Consider the following 20,610-nt stretch of genomic DNA (forward strand, 5'->3'; position numbering starts at 1 on the left):
TGGTCCAGTGCCCCTGACTTCAATCCCCAGTACCTTATAATGAGGCATAATAATTCCAGATAGTTATTAATCAAAACCTGATAAAGCTAACAAAGTAGACAAATCAAAAGTTACAGTTTAAGATTTTAATATCTCCTCCCAATATTTAATAATACAAACACAAATTGAATATTCCTTAGCCAAAATGCTTGGGTCAAAAAGTATGTCAGAATTTAGTTTTTTTTCAGATACTGAAATACCTGTATAAACATAAGGACCTACCTTAGAAATAGGACCCAAGTCTAAATATAAAATTTACCTTTCATAAGCACCTTATTCTCATAGCCTAAAGTAATTTTATAAACTATTCTTAGTGCACACATTTTTGACTACAATTTGTTACATGAGATTGGGCATGAAATTTTCCATTTTGTGGCATCATATTTGAATTAAAAAACTATCAGATTTTTGGAACACTTTAGAATTTGGATTTTCAGATTATTATTTATTATTTATTTTCAGATTATTATTGTACATAGAAAGTCTGAAAGAATATAGTAGTAATGATCATTAGTCAACTTGACCTCATTACTACCAATAAAACATTCCACCCCAAAATGGCAAATACAGTTTTCAACTGTGCACAGAACATTTTCTAGGATGTACTGTATTTTGAAAATAAAACATGCTAAAATTCAAAGAGTAAGTTAAAAAGATTTCAGTTATACACAATAAAATTAAATTAGAAATCAACTAAAGAATATTTTCTAAGAAGACTTCATAGGCCTAAAAGAAAATATTTGAATAGAAAAGTCTTAAATCAATAATCTCAGCTTCCATCTTAAAATATTAGGAAAAAAAGGAATTAATTAAACTAAAACTAAGCAGAAGAAATAATTAGATCAAAACAAAAATCCACATAATAGAAAAAAAAAAAGAAATTAAAATCAAAACCTAGTTTCTGGAGAACATCAGTAAAACCCCATAAACTTCTAGCCAGAACAATTGGGAAAAAAATGAGAAAGACACAAATTAAGAAACAGGTGACATCTTTAAGAGTCTAAAACTGCTAAAAGGATAACAAAAAATTATAAACTTCATGCCAATAAATTCAAATGAAACAGAATAGTTCCTTGAAAGTCACAAACTACCAAAGCTCACTCAAGAGAAAATAGTAAATGTGAATTTACTGCCCTATAACTATACAAGATATTGAATTTGAAGACAGGCATGATGATGCATGATTATAACGCCAGCTAACTGGGAGGGTGGGGCAAGAAATCTTGAGTTTGAAGCCAGTCTTGGCAACTTAGCAAAACCTCATCTCAAAAATGGTCTGGGGCTGTAGCTCAGTGGAAAAGCGCTTGCCTCGCACATGTGAGGCACTGGGTTCAATCCTCAGCACCACATAAAAATAAATAAAATAAAGGTATTGTGTCCAACTACAACTAAACACTCAAAAGGCACTACCTAAGCCTAAATATAAAAACCTATGATAACAAATTTTCCAAGAGAAAACCTTTGGCCATGAGCTAAAGATTTCCTAAATATGACAATATGACATCAAGAGCATATTAATTGATAAATTAGATTCATTAAAATGTAAAATTTCAGGGCTAGGGTTACAGCACTTGCCTAGCACGTGTGAGGTACTGGGTTTGATCCTCAGCACCACATAAAAATAAATTAAAGAAAGGTATTTAAAAAGAAATGTAAAATTTCAGAGCAGGAGTTTTATCTCAATGGTAGTGCACCTACTACATGTGAGGCAATGGCTCAATCCTCAGCCCCACATAAAAACACATAAACAAAATAAAGATATTGTGTCCATTTACAACTAAAAAAAGAAAAAAAAAGTACAATTTCAGCTCTTCACAAGACACTTAAGAAATGAAACATAGAGATGAAGAAAATCTTTGCAAAGCATTTATCTGATACGGGGCATATATCTAGTACTTTATGTGAAGAATTCTGAAAACAAAATCAAAAAAACAAGACAATAAAATGATGGACAAAAGATCTGAACAGACACCTCAACAAAAAAGATACACAAATAGTAAGTTAGTTAAAAAGGGAGCTTATGATCATTAGTCATGAGGCAAATAAATCACAAAACTAAATAAATTAAACCACAATTAGACACTCCCCAGGACATCAGTTAAAAAAATTAACTATATCATGTGTTGGCAGTATTGTGGAGAAACTGGTACTCTCATATAATATTGTTAGAAATATGAAATAGGGGCTGGGGATGTGGCTCAAGTAGTAGTGCGCTCGCTTGGCATGCGTGCAGCCTGGGTTCGATCCTCAGCACCACATACAAACAAAGATGTTGTGTCCACCGAAAACTAAAAAATAAATATTAAGAAAAAAAAGAAAAAGAAATATAAAATGGTACAATTCAGAAAACTGTTGGCAATTATTTTTAAAATTAATGATTTATCAACCTTTTGATAGAGCCATAAGCACACCCAACAGGGAAAAAAAAAAACACTTTCATGTAAAGACTTGGACATGTACATTTATAGAAGCTTTGTTATAACCAAAAACTGGATTTCAGGGTTTACAGTTATGTCAAATGACCATTAGGAATTAAATGGAAAAATAAACATACAATACTACTCAACACTAAAATAATTATTGATGCACACAGCAAATAATTTTGCTGGGGGCTGTGGCTGTGGCTCAATGACAGCACATTTGCCTGGCATGTGTGAGGTACTGGGTTCAATTCTCAGGACCACATATAAATAAATAAAATAAAGGTCTATCAACAACTAAAAAAAAAAATTTAAAAATACTAATTTTGTTGAATGAAGTTACACATAAGATGAGTACATAAAGTGTAATTCCATTTATATAACTCAATAATAAGCAAATTTATCAACAACAACAAAAAATCGATACTTGATTAGAGAGAGAAACGTGATCAAGGACAGTATAAGCTTCTTTAACAAAATGGTGCTAGGAAAACTGGAAATCCATACATAACCAAAGGAAACTAAACCCCTATCTCTCACCCCACATAGAACAACCTTAAGTGGATCAAGGACTAGGCATTAGATCAGAGACCCTGAACCTAACAGAAGAAATGTAGGCCCAAATCTCCATCATGTCAGCTTAGGAACCAAATTCCTCAACAAGACTCTGAAAGCACACGAAGTAAAATCAAGAATCAATAAATGGGGCAGTATCAAAACTAAAAAACTTCTTCACAGCAAAGGGAACAATCAAGAATGTGAAGAGGGAGCCTAGAGAATGGAAGAAAATCTTTGTCACCTGCACCTCAGAGCACTAATCTCCAGGATATATTAAAAAAAAAAAAAAAAAAAAAAACCCAAACAACCCATTCAACAAATGGGCAAAGGAACTGAACAAGTCACTTCACAGAAGAAGGAATACAATACATGAAAAAAATGTTCAACATCTCTATCAATTAGAGAAATGAAAATTAAGACTACACTGAGATTTCATTCACTAAGTCAGAATGGCAAGTATCAAGAATACAAGTAACAGTGTTGGTGAGGATGTGGGGGGAAAGGTACACTCCTGCATTGCTAGTGAGACTGCAAATTAGTCCAACAACTCTGGAAAGCTGTACGGAAATTCCTCAGAAAAGTTGGAACGAAACCATCATTTGAGCCAGTTATCCCACTCCTGGGCCTATACTGAAAGGACTTAAAATCAGCATACTATGTGGCTCAGTGGTAGAATGCATGCTTAGCATGTGTGAGGCACTGGGTTTGATCCTCAGTACCACATAAAAATAAATAAATAAAATAAAGGTATTGTGTTCATCTACAACTAATAAAAATACTTTTAAAAAAAGAAGAAAACAACATACTATAGCAACATGGCCACATCATTGTTCATAGCAGCTCTATTCTCAACAGCTAAGCTATGGAACCAACCCAGGTGCCCTTCAACAGATCAATGAATAAAGGAAATGTGGTACATATACACAACAGAATATTACTCAGCCAAGAAGAATGAAACTCTGGCATTTGCTGGTAAATGGACAGAACCAGAGACAATCATAGTGAAATAAGCCAATCCCAAAAAACCAAAGGCCGAATATGCTGACTCACAATGGCGGGGGTAGGTTCATCAGACTGGACAGGGGGAAATGAAGGGAAGGGAGGTGGGATGGGAATGGGAAAGACAATAAAATGGATCAAACATAACTTTCCCTCTCTCAAAAAATTTTTTTTAAGGAACTTGTAATACGAGATATGGAAAGCTAGGCACAGTGGAGCATACCTGTAATCCCAGAGACTCAGGAGGCTGAAGAAAGAGGATCCAAAGTTCAAAGCCAGCCGTCAGCAAGACCCTAAGCAACTTAGCAAAACCCCTAACTCAAAACAAAAAATAGAAAAGGACTAGGGCATGTGGCTCAGTGGATAAACACCCTTAGGTTCAATCACTGGTACCAAAAAAAAGGAAATATGGATTAAAATGGATAAAGACCATTACATTTAATATTTCATCACCTGGTGCTCTACCTCCTGAAGAAGGGATTCTAACAGCTCCGTTTCTTGGGTTAGAGATGTCTTCTGACCTGTTTAAATATAGCAAAACATCAATATTGAACTCATTACTGGTTTGAGAAAGAAATTAACTTCCAAACGCATACTCAATAAAAACAAATCCATTTCAAGTACAGAAAAATTCTTTATTACGGCTACTCTAAAGATTTTCCTAGAATTTAAAGGATTGAAATTAACATTATAGAATTAGAATTAATCTGAAGTACTTTTAGAAGAAATTCATATCTGTATATGGGGTAAAAATGGGAGCTCATATCCCACTTGAATCAAAGTGTGAAATATGATATATCAAGAACTATGTAATGTTTTGAACAACCTACAATAAAAATTAATTAAAAAAAAAAAAAAAAAAGAAGAAGAAATTCAATTTAGGGGTATGAAATTCACCTAACATACAATAAAAGCCTGGGATTCCACCTCCAACATTAAAAAAAAGAAGTACAATTACAATATACTTTAAGTAAAAATGTTAATTTCTCTAGATTTTTTTTATCCTTTTGGTACTGGGGATTGAACCCAGGGCCTCACACATGCTAGGCAAGCACTATACAGCTAAGCTACTATATCCCCAGCTCTTTTTATTGTTTATTGTCTCATAGAGCCTCACCAAGTTGCCAGGCTGTCCCCAAACTTGGGATCCAGACAAGAATCAACTTACACTGCTGAAGCTGACCTCAGCCATTGGATTCTCCTGCCTCAGCCATTGGAATCACTGGTATTACAGGTGTGTACCACCAATCCAGCTTGTTTTATTTATTTTTGGTGCTTTCAGAACATTTTTTTATTTATTTATTTTGGTTGTAGATAGACAATACCTTTATTTTATTTATTTATTTTTATGTGGTGCTGAGGATTGAAACCACTGCCTCACACATGCTGCGCAAGTGCTCTACTACTGAGCCACAATCACATCCCCATAAAGTAGTGTTATTTGATGAAAGGAGACAATACAGACCTTTTATTTTTCATTTTCTGAAGCCAAAATCACAAGTTTTTTATTTGTGGGAATTGAACCTGTGGCATTGTACCACTGAGCAACATCTTTTTTTTTTAATTTTTTTTTAGTTGTAGATGGACACAATACCTTTATTTTATTTATTTTTTTATGTGGTGCTGAGGATCGAATCCAGTGCCTGACACGTTAGGCGAGCGCTCTACCACTGAGCCTCAACGCCAGCCCCCACTGAGCAACATCTTAAGGCCTTTTCATTTTGAGATGGCACCTCGCTTAATTGCCCAGGGTGGCACTGACCTTACACTCTTGCTATCAAGTGTCCAGGAATATAGGCATGTGCCACCATGTCCAATGATTACAAGTTCTTGATTGCAAAAATATGGAAGTCAGATTATATTATCAGAGATAATGTCTACCATCACCACATCCTATAGTCCTAAAGCATTAGCACTTTGGGCAATACTACCATATATAATCAACTTAAAATTTAGTGGTAGAGACAGGTACAGTGGCACATGCCTGTAATCCCAGATACTTAGGAGGCTGGGGCAGGAGGATCCCAAAATAAAGGACAGCCTGGGCAACTTAGTAAGACTGTTTCAAAATAGAAACTTCTGCTAATTCATAAGGAATGCTTCTAGACCTTCAGACTTTGTGTTTATGAAAAAAAAATAGTCTGAATGTACTAACAAAAAATGTTTTTAAACTAAGAAAAAGTGAAAAGGTCAACTTCAAAATATATCCCCAAAGTATATTTACAACTGGGTATTTACTTGACTGAGTATATAGCTCCAAGTTAGAATAATCCCGAGTTGAATCCCCAGTACTCTGGGGGGAAAATAATTAGTGGTAGAAATTGAGATATAAATCAAAGTGTGACGTTCCTCATAATACTAACCAACTACTAATAAGATTATTGTAGAGCTATTCTAAGCCTAAAAGTATCCTATTTAATTATAAAAACAACCTTGGATATTTCAAATTGTAATAACTTTTCATAATGAAAAATCACTTGAAAAACCACAAAAACAGGGGGCAGGTTAAATTTTTGGAAAAGGAAATTATTCCACTAAGTAAACTACACAGTTGCTACCAGATGAGATGGTACACGCCTGTAATTCCAGCAACCGAAGGGAGGTTGAGGTAGGAAGATTTCAAGTACAAGCTGAACCTCAGCAATGTAGTAAGGTCTTATCTTCAAAAAACAGATCTATTCTAAAGACTTGTTTGATTTTAAGTTAATTCAATTAAACAAAGGAAGCAATAAGGCAAACTCATTCAACAAAAGCAAGGGCAAATCATGTATACTTAGCTGCAATTTAAAATCTCATTATCACTGAAGAAAGCTTCAGTTTTAAAAGTGCTACTACATACTAACATCCCAGCACTTTATATGGCTTCATAAAATTAAGAAAGTCTCAAACATCATTTTAAAGTCTGAAAATATAAGATCATTATACATACAATTAACTTTGATTAAGGGCCTAACAAAAATTATGATTTTCATTTACACTTCTTTTATCTAAAGTAGTACCATTTAAAAAAAAAAAAAAAACTAGATGTCTATAGGTTTCTTACCCACTGTGCAGGTAAGCTGTACTATTCAATCTAAAGTTATGATTCTTTAAGATCTGCCGTTGGGTCTTGAAAATCACTAAGATCAGTATAGATTTATAAGACTAAATATTTTTGTAATGCAAAGACAATTTGTGAAATAATACATGAATATCCAAACTCAAGGATATTTGCATCTTAATAAAAGAGAGCAAGTAAAAAAATTCTTTGTTCATACCTTACTAAAGTATATGTATTTCATGTTACACTATGATGAAAAATGCAAAGCTGATTTTGCATCCGTAAAATATTAGATGGACTAAAATTACAGGTTAAGCTCAAAGACACTAAATCAAACCATGCCAAACAAACTAGCATTTTTTTCCCTAAACTTTATGTTTAAAATTTTATGTTCTGACTGGGGATGTGGCTCAAGCGGTAGCGCACTCGCCTGGCGTGCATGTGTCCCAGGTTCAATCCTCAGCACCACATACAACAAAGATGTTGTGTCTGCCGAAAACTAAAAATATTAAAAAAAATTCTCTCCCTCTCTCTCTCTCTTTAAAAAAAAATAAATATGTTCAATTATGTTCAATCCTAAGCTTCATAATCAATTTAGAAGGAGGGAATATTTGAAAAACCAAAAAAGGTGAGCAATAAATATAATTAAATATGAATTAGATGTAAAATGAGACTAGAATTAAACACCAAGATTAAGGGGAGGGGTTGTGGCTCAGTGGTAGAGCACTTACCTAGTATGCATGAGACACTGAGTTTCACCCCTGGCACCACATAAAAATAAAATACATAAAATAAAGGTACTGTGTTCATTTACAACTAAAAATAAATAAATAAATAAATACTTAAAAAAAAGATTAAATCTCGAATAAAAAGCTGAGAGGACTATGCTGATAGTTACAAATGTCAGTTCTTCATCTTCAATGAAGACAGGATAAAGGAAATTTTTATTGGATTTAGAAAAGAGGAGGAAAAAAACAAAAGCTAACAATGAGGTCCCTGGCTAGGCTATTAGGACTCTTACCCAAATATCTATGAAAACTTTTCTCTCCACTGCTTTCTAAATACAAGTTGGACATCTGGGCAGAATCTAACATGGAACTATCTAAAATCTCAAGAGTCCTTCCTAGACTGTACCAACTCACCAACCTTATTCTTCAAAGATTGAACCTCCAGGAGGCTCAAAGTACCATGTACTCTAGTAGCATAGAAAAACACCCCCCAAAACAAACAAAAAAACACCTAACAAAAACCCACACTCACCCATCAATGTTATAAGCTTATTTTTCAGCTGAGTGTCTAATCGTGCAATCATCATCTCCACTGCATTCCTAATTTCCCGAACACGCTCATCTTTTGCATTTCTTACAGCTTCTACATTTCTTTCCTAGAAAAAAAAAAAAAACAGGTAAAATAATTTTAATTGGGTAACTTTAAAAATAGAAGCAAAGAGACCTCAGTGTAATCACTGAAATTAGTCCGTTGACTAGGGCTAGGGTGTAGCTCAGTGGTAGAAAACTGAGTGTGAGGCACTGGGTTCCATCGTCAGTACCACATTTAAAATAAATAATAAAATAAAAAATAAAGGTTAAATTATTTTAAAAAAAAATTGACTACTTCTTTAAAACTTACAAAACATATAATACTACTCTTACATTGCTAGTATAACATAGGTAATTCATTGCTTTAAAAAATTCTGTATCTTCAACTAAATCAATTAGAAAGATTCTTAAAAATAAATCATAATAAAACATGATAATTTAACAGAAATATCAATAAAAAGACTTGTAATTACAAAAAAACTGGTTTAGGTAACATATACACAAGTCATACGAGAAGCTCCTATCAAATCCCTCATAGGACAAACTTTTTCAAAAATAAAAAAGGTAAAAGTTCACAGCCTGAAATACCCTAAAACAAATGAAAACAATTTTTAAATACTCTAGTTCATAAAAGTTATTTTGGTTTTGTTTTCAGAACTACATACGAAAAGAAAAGGCTTATTTCCAAGATTGTAGAGTAACATATGTTTCAAATATTTCAAAATGGCATATCACAGAAAATAAAAATCAATCTTCCTTATATTTGCTAATATTTTGTAAATATAAGGATCAAGAGTCTCAAACAAAATAGCCTCCTAATGTTAACAAGGGAATACCAAAAGGTAATGAAATGAAGGCCAAATAGAAACCATACAACTTGCTGATTTTTCAAAATTACAATGCAGCTTACATGCAATTCAATAATACTATTTTCTATATAAAGAATATTACAAATGATGATTTGGATCTCAATTTCTGAGGGGTAAAACAAAGCAAATATCTGTTCTTAAGTTAGAAATGGTAGCAACCAAGAAAAGCCCAGGATCGGATGGATATACAGCAGAGTTTTACAAGAACTTTAAACAAGAACTAATACCAATACTCCACAATCTATTTCAGGAGATAGAAAAAGAGGGAGAACTTCCAAATTCATTCTATGAGGCCAATATCACCCTGATTCCCAAACCAGATAAAGACACCTCAAAGAAAGAAAACTACAGACCAATATCCCTAATGAATTTAGATGCAAAAATCCTCAATAAAATTCTGGCAAATCATATACAAAAACATATCAAAAAGATCGTGCACCATGATCAAGTAGGATTCTTCCCTGGGATGCAAGGATGGTTCAATATATGGAAATCAATAAACGTTATTCACCACATCAATAGACTTAAAGATAAGAACCATATGCTCATCTCGATAGACGCAGAAAAAGCATTCAACAAAGTACAGCATCCCTTTATGTTCAAAACATTAGAAAAACTAGGGATAACAGGAACTTACCTCAACATTGTAAAAGCTATATATGCTAAGCCTCAGGCTAGCATCATTCTAAATGGAAAAAAAACTGAAGGCATTCCCTCTAAAATCTGGAACAAGACAGGGATGCCCTCTCTCACCACTTCTATTCAATATAGTTCTCGAAATACTGGCCAGAGCAATTAGACAGACAAAAGAAATTAAAGGCATTAAGATAGGAAAAGAAGAACTTAAATTATCACTATTTGCGGATGATATGATCCTATACCTAGAAGACACAAAAAGGTCTACAAAGAAACTACTAGAGCTAATAAATGAATTCAGCAAAGTGGCAGGATATAAAATCAACACACATAAATCAAAGGCATTCCTGTATATCAGCAACAAATCTTCTGAAATGGAAATGAGGAAAACCACCCCATTCACAATATCCTCAAAAAAAATAAAATACTTGGGAAACAACCTAACAAAAGAGGTGAAAGATTTATACAATGAAAACTACAGAACCCTAAAGAGAGAAATAGAAGAAGATCTTAGAAGATGGAAAAATATACCCTGTTCATGGATAGGCAGAACTAACATCATCAAAATGGCGATATTACCAAAAGTTCTCTATAGGTTCAATGCAATGCCAATCAAAATCCCAACGGCATTTCTTGTAGAAATAGATAAAGCAATCATGAAATTCATATGGAAAAATAAAAGACCCAGAATAGCAAAAGCAATTCTAAGCAGGAAGTGTGAATCAGGAGGTGTAGCGATACCAGATTTCAAACTGTACTACAAAGCAATAGTAACAAAAACAGCATGGTACTGGTACCAAAACAGGCGGGTGGACCAATGGTATAGAATAGAGGACACAGAGACCAATCCACAAAATTACAACTATCTTATATTCGATAAAGGGGATAAAAGCATGCAATGGAGGAAGGATAGCATCTTCAACAAATGGTGCTGGGAAAACTGGAAATCCATATGCAACAAAATGAAACTGAATCCCCTTCTCTCGCCATGTACAAAAGTTAACTCAAAATGGATCAAGGACCTTGATATCAAATCAGAGACTATGCGTCTGATAGATGAAAAGGTTGGCTCCGATCTACATATTGTGGGGTCGGGCTCCAAATTCCTTAATAGGACACCCATAGCACAAGAGTTAATAACTAGAATCAACAAATGGGACTTACTTAAACTAAAAAGTTTTTTCTCAGCAAGAGAAACAATAAGAGAGGTAAACAGGGAGCCTACATCATGGGAACAAATGTTTACTCCTCACACTTCAGATAGAGCCCTAATATCCAGAGTATACAAAGAACTCAAAAAATTAAACAATAAGAAAACAAATAACCCAATCAACAAATGGGCCAAAGACCTGAACAGACAATTCTCACAGGAGGACATACAATCAATCAACAAGTACATGAAAAAATGCTCACCATCTCTAGCAGTCAGAGAAATGCAAATCAAAACCACCCTAAGATACCATCTCACTCCAGTAAGATTGGCAGCCATTATGAAGTCAAACAACAACAAGTGCTGGCGAGGATGTGGGGAAAAGGGTACACTTGTACATTGCTGGTGGGACTGCCAACTGGTGCGGCCAATATGGAAAGCACTATGGAGATTCCTTGGAAAGCTGGGAATGGAACCACCATTTGACCCAGCTATTGCCCTTCTGGGACTATTCCCTGAAGACCTTAAAAGAGCGTACTACAGGGGTACTGCCACATCAATGTTCATAGCAGCACAATTCACAATAGCTAGACTGCGGAACCAACCCAGATGCCCCTCAATAGATGAATGGATAAAAAAAAAACGTGGCATTTATACACAATGGAGTACTACGCAGCACTAAAAAATGACAAAATAATGGAATTTGCAGGGACATGGATGGCATTAGAGCAGATTATGCTAAGTGAAGCTAGCCAATCCCTAAAAAACGAATGCCAAATGTCTTCTTTGATATAATGAGAGCAACCAAGAACAGAGCAGGGAGGAAGAGCAGGAGGAAAAGATTAACATTAAACAGAGTCATGAGGTGGGAGGGAAAGAGAGAGAAAAGGGAAATTGCATGGAAATGGAAGGAGACCCTCATTGATATACAAAATTACATATAAGAGAATTTGAGGGGGAAGGGAAAAAAAATAAGGAGAGAAATGAATTACAGTAGATGGGGTAGAGAGAGAAGATGGGAGGGGAGGGGAGGGGAGGGGGGATAGTAGAGGATAAGAAAGGTAGCAGAATACAACAGTTACTATTATGGCATTATGTAAAAATGTGGATGTGTAACCGATGTGATTCTGCAATCTTTGTAATGTTTTGAATAACCAATAAAAAAAAAATAAATTAAAAAAAAGAAAACTTAAAAAAAAAAACATGTATCATTGACATTGTGAATAATAGATTTTCCTAATATATCTATATCAGATCTATGAGGGCAAACAAAAGTTCAGATTTAAATACATTTGGGTCTATTCTAATTTGGATCTGCAATGTCACCCAAAGCCCATATGTTAAAGATTGGTTAGCCCATGGCACTATTGGGAGGTGGTGGAAGTTTAAAAGGTTGGCAATCTTCTTGTCATATGGGAGAATATTGGGATCCTGGCCCTTCCTCTTTCTTTGTTTCCTAGTCCAACATAAGATAGGCAGCTTGCTCTACCACATGTTCTATGCCATGATGTGCAGTCTCACACAGAACTAAAAAACAATGGGACCAATTAATCATGGACTGGAATCTCTGAAATGGCAAGGCAAAATAAATCTTTGCTTTTAAAGTTGAAGGAAAAAAAAAAAAGTTAGAAACGGTACACAAAGATTTACAACTGTCATTCTGTCAATTTAAACAGAATATATCCAAAGTATATTTTCCACTTCACTATTGAATATCATCAAATTATTTCCAAAAAATAAAAAAATTACTTTATAAATGATACATATATTACCCAAACTGTTTGACCCATACAGTATCTTAAGAGTAGTATTCAATATTACTCTTTCAACTATATGGATCCTAATTAAGGAAAACAGAAAAAAGAGTTTTTTCATTGGTAGCAGAAATCCTTCCAAAAGCTAGAGATCAAAAGTGAATAACATAATAATTCTACTAAAAGACAATACTGATACTATTTAGAAGTCCATTATTAATCTGTAACACATAAGCTTCTTTAACTCACTGTCTCTAATTCTGCATAAAAGGTAATTCTCTGGCTCAACTATTTCCTCTATGACCAGGAATTTGGATACAAATTCCTCCACTAGTTTGAAGTGGATGAGCCTATTAATTTTCAAATCTTCATTTCAACATCTAATTGATTTGTATTTATATACACATGCATCATTATACACTGTATATACACATTATTACATTCATACATTATGTTCTATATTAGCATAGAATATAATAAGCCGGGTGCCCATGGCACATGCCTATAATAACCAATTCCAGGAGGTTGAGATAGGAGGATCACAATTTTCAGGCCAGTCTGGGCAACTTTGTGAGACCCTCAAAATTAAAAATAAAAAGGGGTGGGGTGTTTAGCTCAATTGTAGAGCAACTCTGGGTTCAATACCAGTACCATCAAAAAAAAAAAAAAAAAGAAAGAAAGAAAAAAATCTTATGGGAGTAGTCTTACCACTTCTTGAACTAAGCTGATTAGTTCCATGAGGCGTCGACGAAGTTTAGCTACCTCTTCGTTCACTTTAGTGACATGCTGCTCATAAATTTCTGCCAAAGGCTTAAAAGTATGTCCACCATGCTATTTAAATTAACAAGAGTAGTTTTAGAACATTTTCACATCTCATCTGCATTTATAATCCTTTTTAACACTCCATAGACATTAATAAACTGATATATTTTTTCAAATGAATTTCATCTTTTTTAGTTACATTTATTTTGTTAAAGTAGGACAGTGCTAACATAAAATCACCTGGACCATGTAGGAACTCCTCAAGATTGTAAACAATGAACTTCAGAAAAATTGTTCACATTTAGAAATCTTGACTCATCAGAAGGAACCAAAATACTGGGCTAGTGATGGAGCTCAGATAGGGCACTTGCATATAATGTGTGCAAGTCTGAACTCCAGCACCATGGAAAGAAAGAAAGAAAAAATTCTTAACTATAGTCTAAACCATTGGCTACAACCTTATTAACCACTTTTTTTCTTGGGCAACAACATGCCTTCTTCCATGTCCTCAAAACTTCTTCCCAGCAGGCCTTTGCTAAAGTTACTCCCTCTTATTCAAAATAATTCCTCCTTCATTTTTCCTCCATCTTAGCAGCTATTAATTCCACTAATCCTTGCAGCTAAGCCAACAGTTACAAGATCAGCACCCATAGTTATGTATTCTCATCAACTCTATTATTACCAAAATGTATTACACAGATTTAAATACAGAAATGTTTGATATGTCTTCATAATCACCAAATCCCCAGTCTCTAGCACAAGTGACTGAATAAAAAAGATCTTGAAAAACCCAGTGTAGATAATTAACAAAAGCAATGAACCCATTTCTTGTGCTACAAAAGTTTACTTTTGAAATATAAGTCTGATAAACGTTAGCATAACATTCAATTTAAAGAATTCAGTTAAATTCAGTTTGAAGAACATTTTGGGGGCATTAAAAACCCTGATATTAGTAATTTAATCCATCACTGGTAATTAGAACCTCCTATTTCTATAAGAACACTTCCTATAATAAACTCTTAACTAGAATTGTCTAATTTAGCCAAACCGACCGGTATGGTCTCTGAGAGAAAAGAGATGTGGATTTTTAAATGCTCACTTAAAGAAAGTATGGGAAAGAAACTGTCCACTGTTCCTTTCAAAACCCATGTATTTAAGTATTAAATTTTGGTAATTTATTTTTTCTAATCAGCACATTAGCATTCATATTCAAACAGAAAGCTCACTGAAGTGAATGCTACTCAACCAACTCAGCCTGCCATTCTTTCCGTAAAATATACTGACACAAAAAGAATGATCAATTCTCATGGTTAACAGATCATTCTATGTATCTACCCACTTCCATTCCCACTGTCAGTTATTTTCCCAAGAATCTTTTGGGTGGAGTTGGGGTGACCTCAGTGGTAGAATGTGCATATGAGGCTTTGCTTTAAAGGTCAGGTGCAGTGTGAGTTATGCCTATAGTCCCAGCTACTTGGGAAGCTGAGGCAGGAGGATTGCCTGAGCTTGAAAGTTCAATGCCAGCCTGGGAAACATAGAGCCCATTTAAAAAAAAAAAAAAAAAATTGCTCTTAAACAAGATGATGGAAAAAAATTAAAAATGGAGTAAAATTATAAAATCTAGATATATGCATTCAGATTATTTCACGAGTATCTAAGTTTTTGCTCCATTTTAAAGAAACGAAAATTGTAAACTATATCCAGTATATCAGATTACCTGGCCTTTAATGAAAGGTGATCCTACAACAAAAGAATTAGAAATAATGACAGGGCTAAGAGGAGTAACTCACTGGTGAAATCACTTGTCTAGGATATACAAGAACCACATTTGGACCCCAGCAAGGGGGAGAAGGAAGAATGGTTTAACATGAACATGCATTTTATGGACAGAGTAAGATATTCAAATAAGAGGTACACATCCTACATCAAATATCTCCACCTAAAGAGGTACTTCTCAGGGGGATGCTGAGACAGGAAGATCACAAGTTCAAAGCTAGCCTCAGCAAAAGGGAGACGTTAACCAACTCAGTGAGACCCTGTCTCTAAATAAAATACAAAATAGGGCTGGGGAAATGTTCAATATACATTCAATCTTCAATGTATATTCAATCTTCAATGGGGATATGACTCAATGATCCAGTGCCCGAGTTCAATCCCCCATACCAAAAAAGGTCCAGTGCCCGAGTTCACTCCCCCATACCAAAAAAGATCCAATGCCCGAGTTCAATTCCCCATACCAAAAAAAAGAGGTACTTCTGGAATAACAGAAGATACAATACCTTTAATAAGGCATTTATTTATTTATTTATTTATTTTTTAAAAGAGAGAGTGGGAGAGAGAGAGAGACAGAGAGAGAATTTTTTAATATTTATTTTTTAGTTATCGGTGGACACAACATCTTTGTTTGTATGTGGTGCTGAGGATCGAACCCGGGCCGCACGCATGCCAGGCGAGCGCACTACCACTTGAGCCACATCCCCAGCCCCTAATAAGGCATTTATAAATTAGATGCATTTTAATTTTCATTCAGTAGAATAAATGATACTTTTTTCCTAACTAAATCCAACAAATATTTCAATGCTTTCCAATCTCTAAAGATAAAGAATATACTAAACTTGTTCTGCTTACCATTCCTCCCCAAAGTGCACACTGATGACAGATACACTTCTTACAAGTCCAGCAAAACACGCTAAGTTTTTCATGGTGATTTTCACATCTATACATTATGGAAAAAAGTTAGAGTTAAAATTAAAATATGATTACTTCAACAAATTCCTAAGCTTGGGCAAATATAAATCAATTTTAAACAATTACATAACCAAAAACATAAAATGTATTCCAGGGCTTCTGTGAATTAAACTAAAGAATTATATGTGTAGAAAATTTTTATTAATGTTTTCGTTAATTTAGATTACAAACGTATATATTGAAGATTTCTTTCTAAATAAAGCAAAAATTCAGCACCATTTCCTAACATCACTACAGGTGATAAGTGCTACCCTATATTACATTTTGATCTTCACATACATAAACACATAGACTTGCACTTTTTCTACATGTGGTCAATGATAATCAAGACATCATTAACTGCACATTTAATACCATGGAAAATAAACACCAAATTTTACTTTTTTTTATTAAACCAGATATCCACAAGCAAAATAATGAAGTTATATTTGGTTAAAGAAGGAACTGTTCCCCAAAATTCATATGTTGAAGCCTTAACTTCCAATATAACCATATTTAGAGATAGGACCCTTACAAAAGAGGTAACTAAGGTGACAACATGAGGTCATAAAGAGGAGATCCAATCTAATAGGACTAATGTCCTTATAAGAAGAGGAAGAGACACCAACACTGCACACATACACAACAAAAAACTATGCAATAACAGAAGCAGCAGCAATCCTTTACAAGTCAAGAAAAGAGGCCTCACCAGAAATCAAACCCGCCAGCACTTTGGATTTCTAGACTGCAGAACTGTGAGAAAATAAATTTCTATTGTTTAAGCCACCCAGTCAGTGATACTGTTATGACAGCCCTACTAGAGCAATAACAGACTCTTGTATCAGATAAAAAAAAAAAAAAGACTAAAAAGGGATCAGAAACTTAAATATAAAACCAAAACTATAAAACTCTCAGAGTAAAACACAAAGTGGAAAAGTTTCATGAACCTGGATTTGGCAATGACTTCTTGGATATCACACCAAAAACTCAAGTAACAAAGGTAAAACTTCTGAGCATCAAAAGTCACAAACTGGGCACAGTGGTGCACATCTGCAACCCAGCAATTTGAAAGGCTGAGGCAGGAGGATCACAAGTTTGAGGCCAGTTTGAACACCTGCCTCAAAATAAAATAACAATGGCTAAAGATGTAACTCAGTGCTTGCTTGGCAAATACAGGGTCCTGCATTCAATTCTCAGCACACACAAAAAAATTTTTTTTAAATGTCACTTACAGAGTGACCTACAAATGTCACTACAGGTTGTCACCTACAAAATAGAAAAAAATCTGATAAGAGTTCAATTTCCAGAATAAATAACAGTAACCCCACAAATAAACAGATTTAAAAATAAAGAACATGAATATGCATTTCTCCAAAGAAAATATACAAATGGCCAACAAGCATATGAAAAGATGCTTGTTGCTACTAATCATTAGGGAAATGCAAATCAAAACCTCCCATCCATTAGGATGATGATATCAAAAAACTAACAAAAATTCCTTCAAGCAATGGCCAAGAGGTGGAGAAACTAAAACCCTTATTTCACTACTGGCAGGACTGTAAAATGGTGTGGTTGCCATAGAAATAGTACAGAGGTCTCTCAAAAAGTAAAATAAAAAAATTGGGATGTAGCTCAACAGTGGAACACTTGCCTAACATACTTAAGCCCTAAACTTGATCCATAGCATCACCATCAAAAAGAAAATATAATTACTAGACGAACATGGTGGCACATGCCTATAATCAGTGACTTGAGAGGAAAAAGCAGAACTGCCACCCTCAGCAATTTAGCAAGGACCTCAGCAACTTCCTTGTCTCAAGAACAAAAAAAAAAAAAAAAAAAAGGCTGGGGCTACAGTGGTAAAGTATCCTGTGGTTCAATCCCCAGTACCAAAAAAAGAAAAAATAGAATTACTACATGACTTAGCAATTTCAATTCTGAGTATATACCAAAAAGATATGAAAGCAGAGTCTTGAAAACAAGAACACCAAATTCATAGAAGCATTATTCATAATATCCAAAATTTTACAAATTTATAATAGCAAATAAGAAAAAAAGCAGCATATTAGAGTCTATCTGAAGCTTACATAAAGGTTTTTGTGGGTTTTAGTTTTTTAAATAACAGCCATCCTAAAGGATAAAATTTTGAGTTGCATTTCCCTACTGATTATTAATGATGAGTTTTTGCAATGTGGGCCATTTACCAGAACAATTCTTTTTTTTTTTTTTTTGGTGATGGGGGGCTGAGGGGGTAGGTGGAGGTGGGGTGAGGGGGTGAGGTGAGTACCAGGATTGAATTCAGGGGCACTTAATCACTGAGCCACATTTCCAGCCCTATTTTGTATTTTAGTTAGACACAAGGTCTCACTGAGTTGCTTAGCGCCTCCTGGTTGCTGAGGCTAGCTTTGAACTCAATCCTCCTGTCTCAGTCTCTAGGGCCACTGGGTAGAACAATTCTTTACTAGTAGTCTATACATACTTTCAGCAAACCAAGGGGGCCAGGAGGCATCAAGTATCAAAAAAAGAGATTGGCAGATTAGTAAACTGTAGCAATTCCAATCCTTTTAATTTTTATTTTTATGTATTTATTAGTTCCAAGGATTGAATTCAAAGGGTACTTTACCACTGAGCCACATCCCCAGCCCTTTTTATTTTTTGAGACAGTGTCTGATTAAACTGCTTAGGACCTTGCTAAATTGTTTTTTTTTTTTCTTTTATTTTTTTATTGGTTATTCAAAATAACCTTGCTAAATTGTTGAGTCTGACTTTGAACTTGTGATCCTCCTGCCTTAGCCTCCCAAGTCTCTGAGATTATAGGCACATGCTACGGTGCACACCTCCATTCCTTTTATAGAGGATCCAGTAAGAGAGGTCCAAGAAAAGGTAAAGGGTGTTTCCAAACAGGGACACCTGAAATCCCAGAATATCCATATGTTTACTTATGAAATGTGTTATATAGAAAATTAAAGATTAAATCATTAGTTTTAGTGTGACATCTTTAATACTAGAAATAACAGAAAGCCTCAAGAGTCCAGTTTAAACATGCATGGTGGCATACATCCCAGTTACTTGGGAGGCTGAGGCTGGGGAATTACAAGTTGGAGGCCAGGCTGGGCAACTCAATAAGACTGCTCAAAAAAAAAAGTCCCAGCTTAACTAGTAGAGTAATAGTAGAAACACCAGGTTTTATTTCTGATTATGAATTATCATTAACATTTTAAGCCTCTTCCATTTCTACAGTTCTAGCTTATCATAATGAAGGAACACATAAGATTTTTTTTGACCCTTGATGTTTCAACTTCTTGCTTTAACATGTTGTGCATCTATAGAAAGAGACATGTCTTTATTTTTAATATGGAATGCTTCATGAATTTGCATATCATCCTGTGCTAATCTTCTCTGTATCATTTCAATTTTAAGTATACATGCTGCTGACGCAAGTACTTTATTTTTAAACATTCAACATTACTGGAATCTCTGCTAAGTTATTATTAATTGCCTTCCAATTAACTATATAGTTTCTTAATCTATAAAACAGATTACATATCCCTGAAAATATGATCAAAATAGTTAATCATGTACCAAAAGACCATTCTTGTCCCTCAAAGTTTCTGCTCCCACAGCAGTCTCCAACAACTTATCACTATATTATGGTTCTGTTCTGTTCCATTAAATAGTTAAACAGAAATCATGTATCATTTGCATTTGTATCCCCATAATCTAGTACCTACATACATAAGTGTATACATAGCATGAAATAAATGTTTAAAAAAAACAACATAAGGGGTTGGGGTTGTGACTCAGCGGTACAGCGCTTGTCTAGCACGTGCAAGGTGCTGGGTTCGATCCTCAGCACCACATAAAAAATAAATAAATAAAATAAAGGCATTGTGTCCATTTACAACTAAAAAAATTTAAAAAAAAAACATAATAAGCATGAATCATTTCTCAGCTGGGCATAGTGGTACGTGCATATAATCCCAACTACTTGCTAAGGTAAACTGGAAGGATGGCAAGTTTGAAGCCAGCATGGGTAAATTAGCAAGACCCTATCACAAAATAAGAGCCAGAGAACAGTGGTAGAGTGCTTGCCCAGTATGCATAAGGCTCTAGGTTCAATATCCAGTACCAAAAACAAAGAAAGAATGAATCGTTTTAAATACCTTCAGAAAAATGAAAGCATTAGAAAATTAAGAAATGCTAAATTTCTCAATTATAAATGATTAACAGTGAAATATTAATATAATTGTATCATTAGGGTTCAGTTTAGTGGCAGAGTGTGTGCTTCTTGACACACAAAGGCCCCAAGTTCAATCCCCAGCAACACACACACACAA

General features: G+C 34.5%; 1 protein-coding gene and 1 pseudogene across 5 annotated transcripts in view; both read right to left on the reverse strand.

Moving 5' to 3' along the window:
* The window catches only part of Trim37 (tripartite motif containing 37), a 190,459-nt gene that overhangs the window by 158,483 nt on the left and 11,366 nt on the right, over nt 1-20,610 (reverse strand). For 4 of the 5 annotated variants that reach the window (XM_076869753.1, XM_076869752.1, XM_076869751.1 and 1 more), the window contains 4 exons: nt 16,175-16,262; nt 13,493-13,615; nt 8,317-8,440; nt 4,470-4,537 (listed from right to left, as the gene is read on the reverse strand). In XM_076869753.1, coding sequence (XP_076725868.1) covers nt 4,470-4,537; nt 8,317-8,440; nt 13,493-13,615; nt 16,175-16,262 — 403 coding nt within the window. The remainder of the gene's footprint in view (nt 1-4,469; nt 4,538-8,316; nt 8,441-13,492; nt 13,616-16,174; nt 16,263-20,610) is intronic. The other variant, XM_076869755.1, reaches the window with a different exon arrangement.
* Nucleotides 19,622-19,714, reverse strand: LOC143411057 (U6 spliceosomal RNA; annotated as a pseudogene).

The sequence above is a fragment of the Callospermophilus lateralis genome, chromosome 11, assembly GCF_048772815.1.
Source record: "Callospermophilus lateralis isolate mCalLat2 chromosome 11, mCalLat2.hap1, whole genome shotgun sequence".
Lineage (NCBI taxonomy): Eukaryota > Metazoa > Chordata > Mammalia > Rodentia > Sciuridae > Callospermophilus > Callospermophilus lateralis.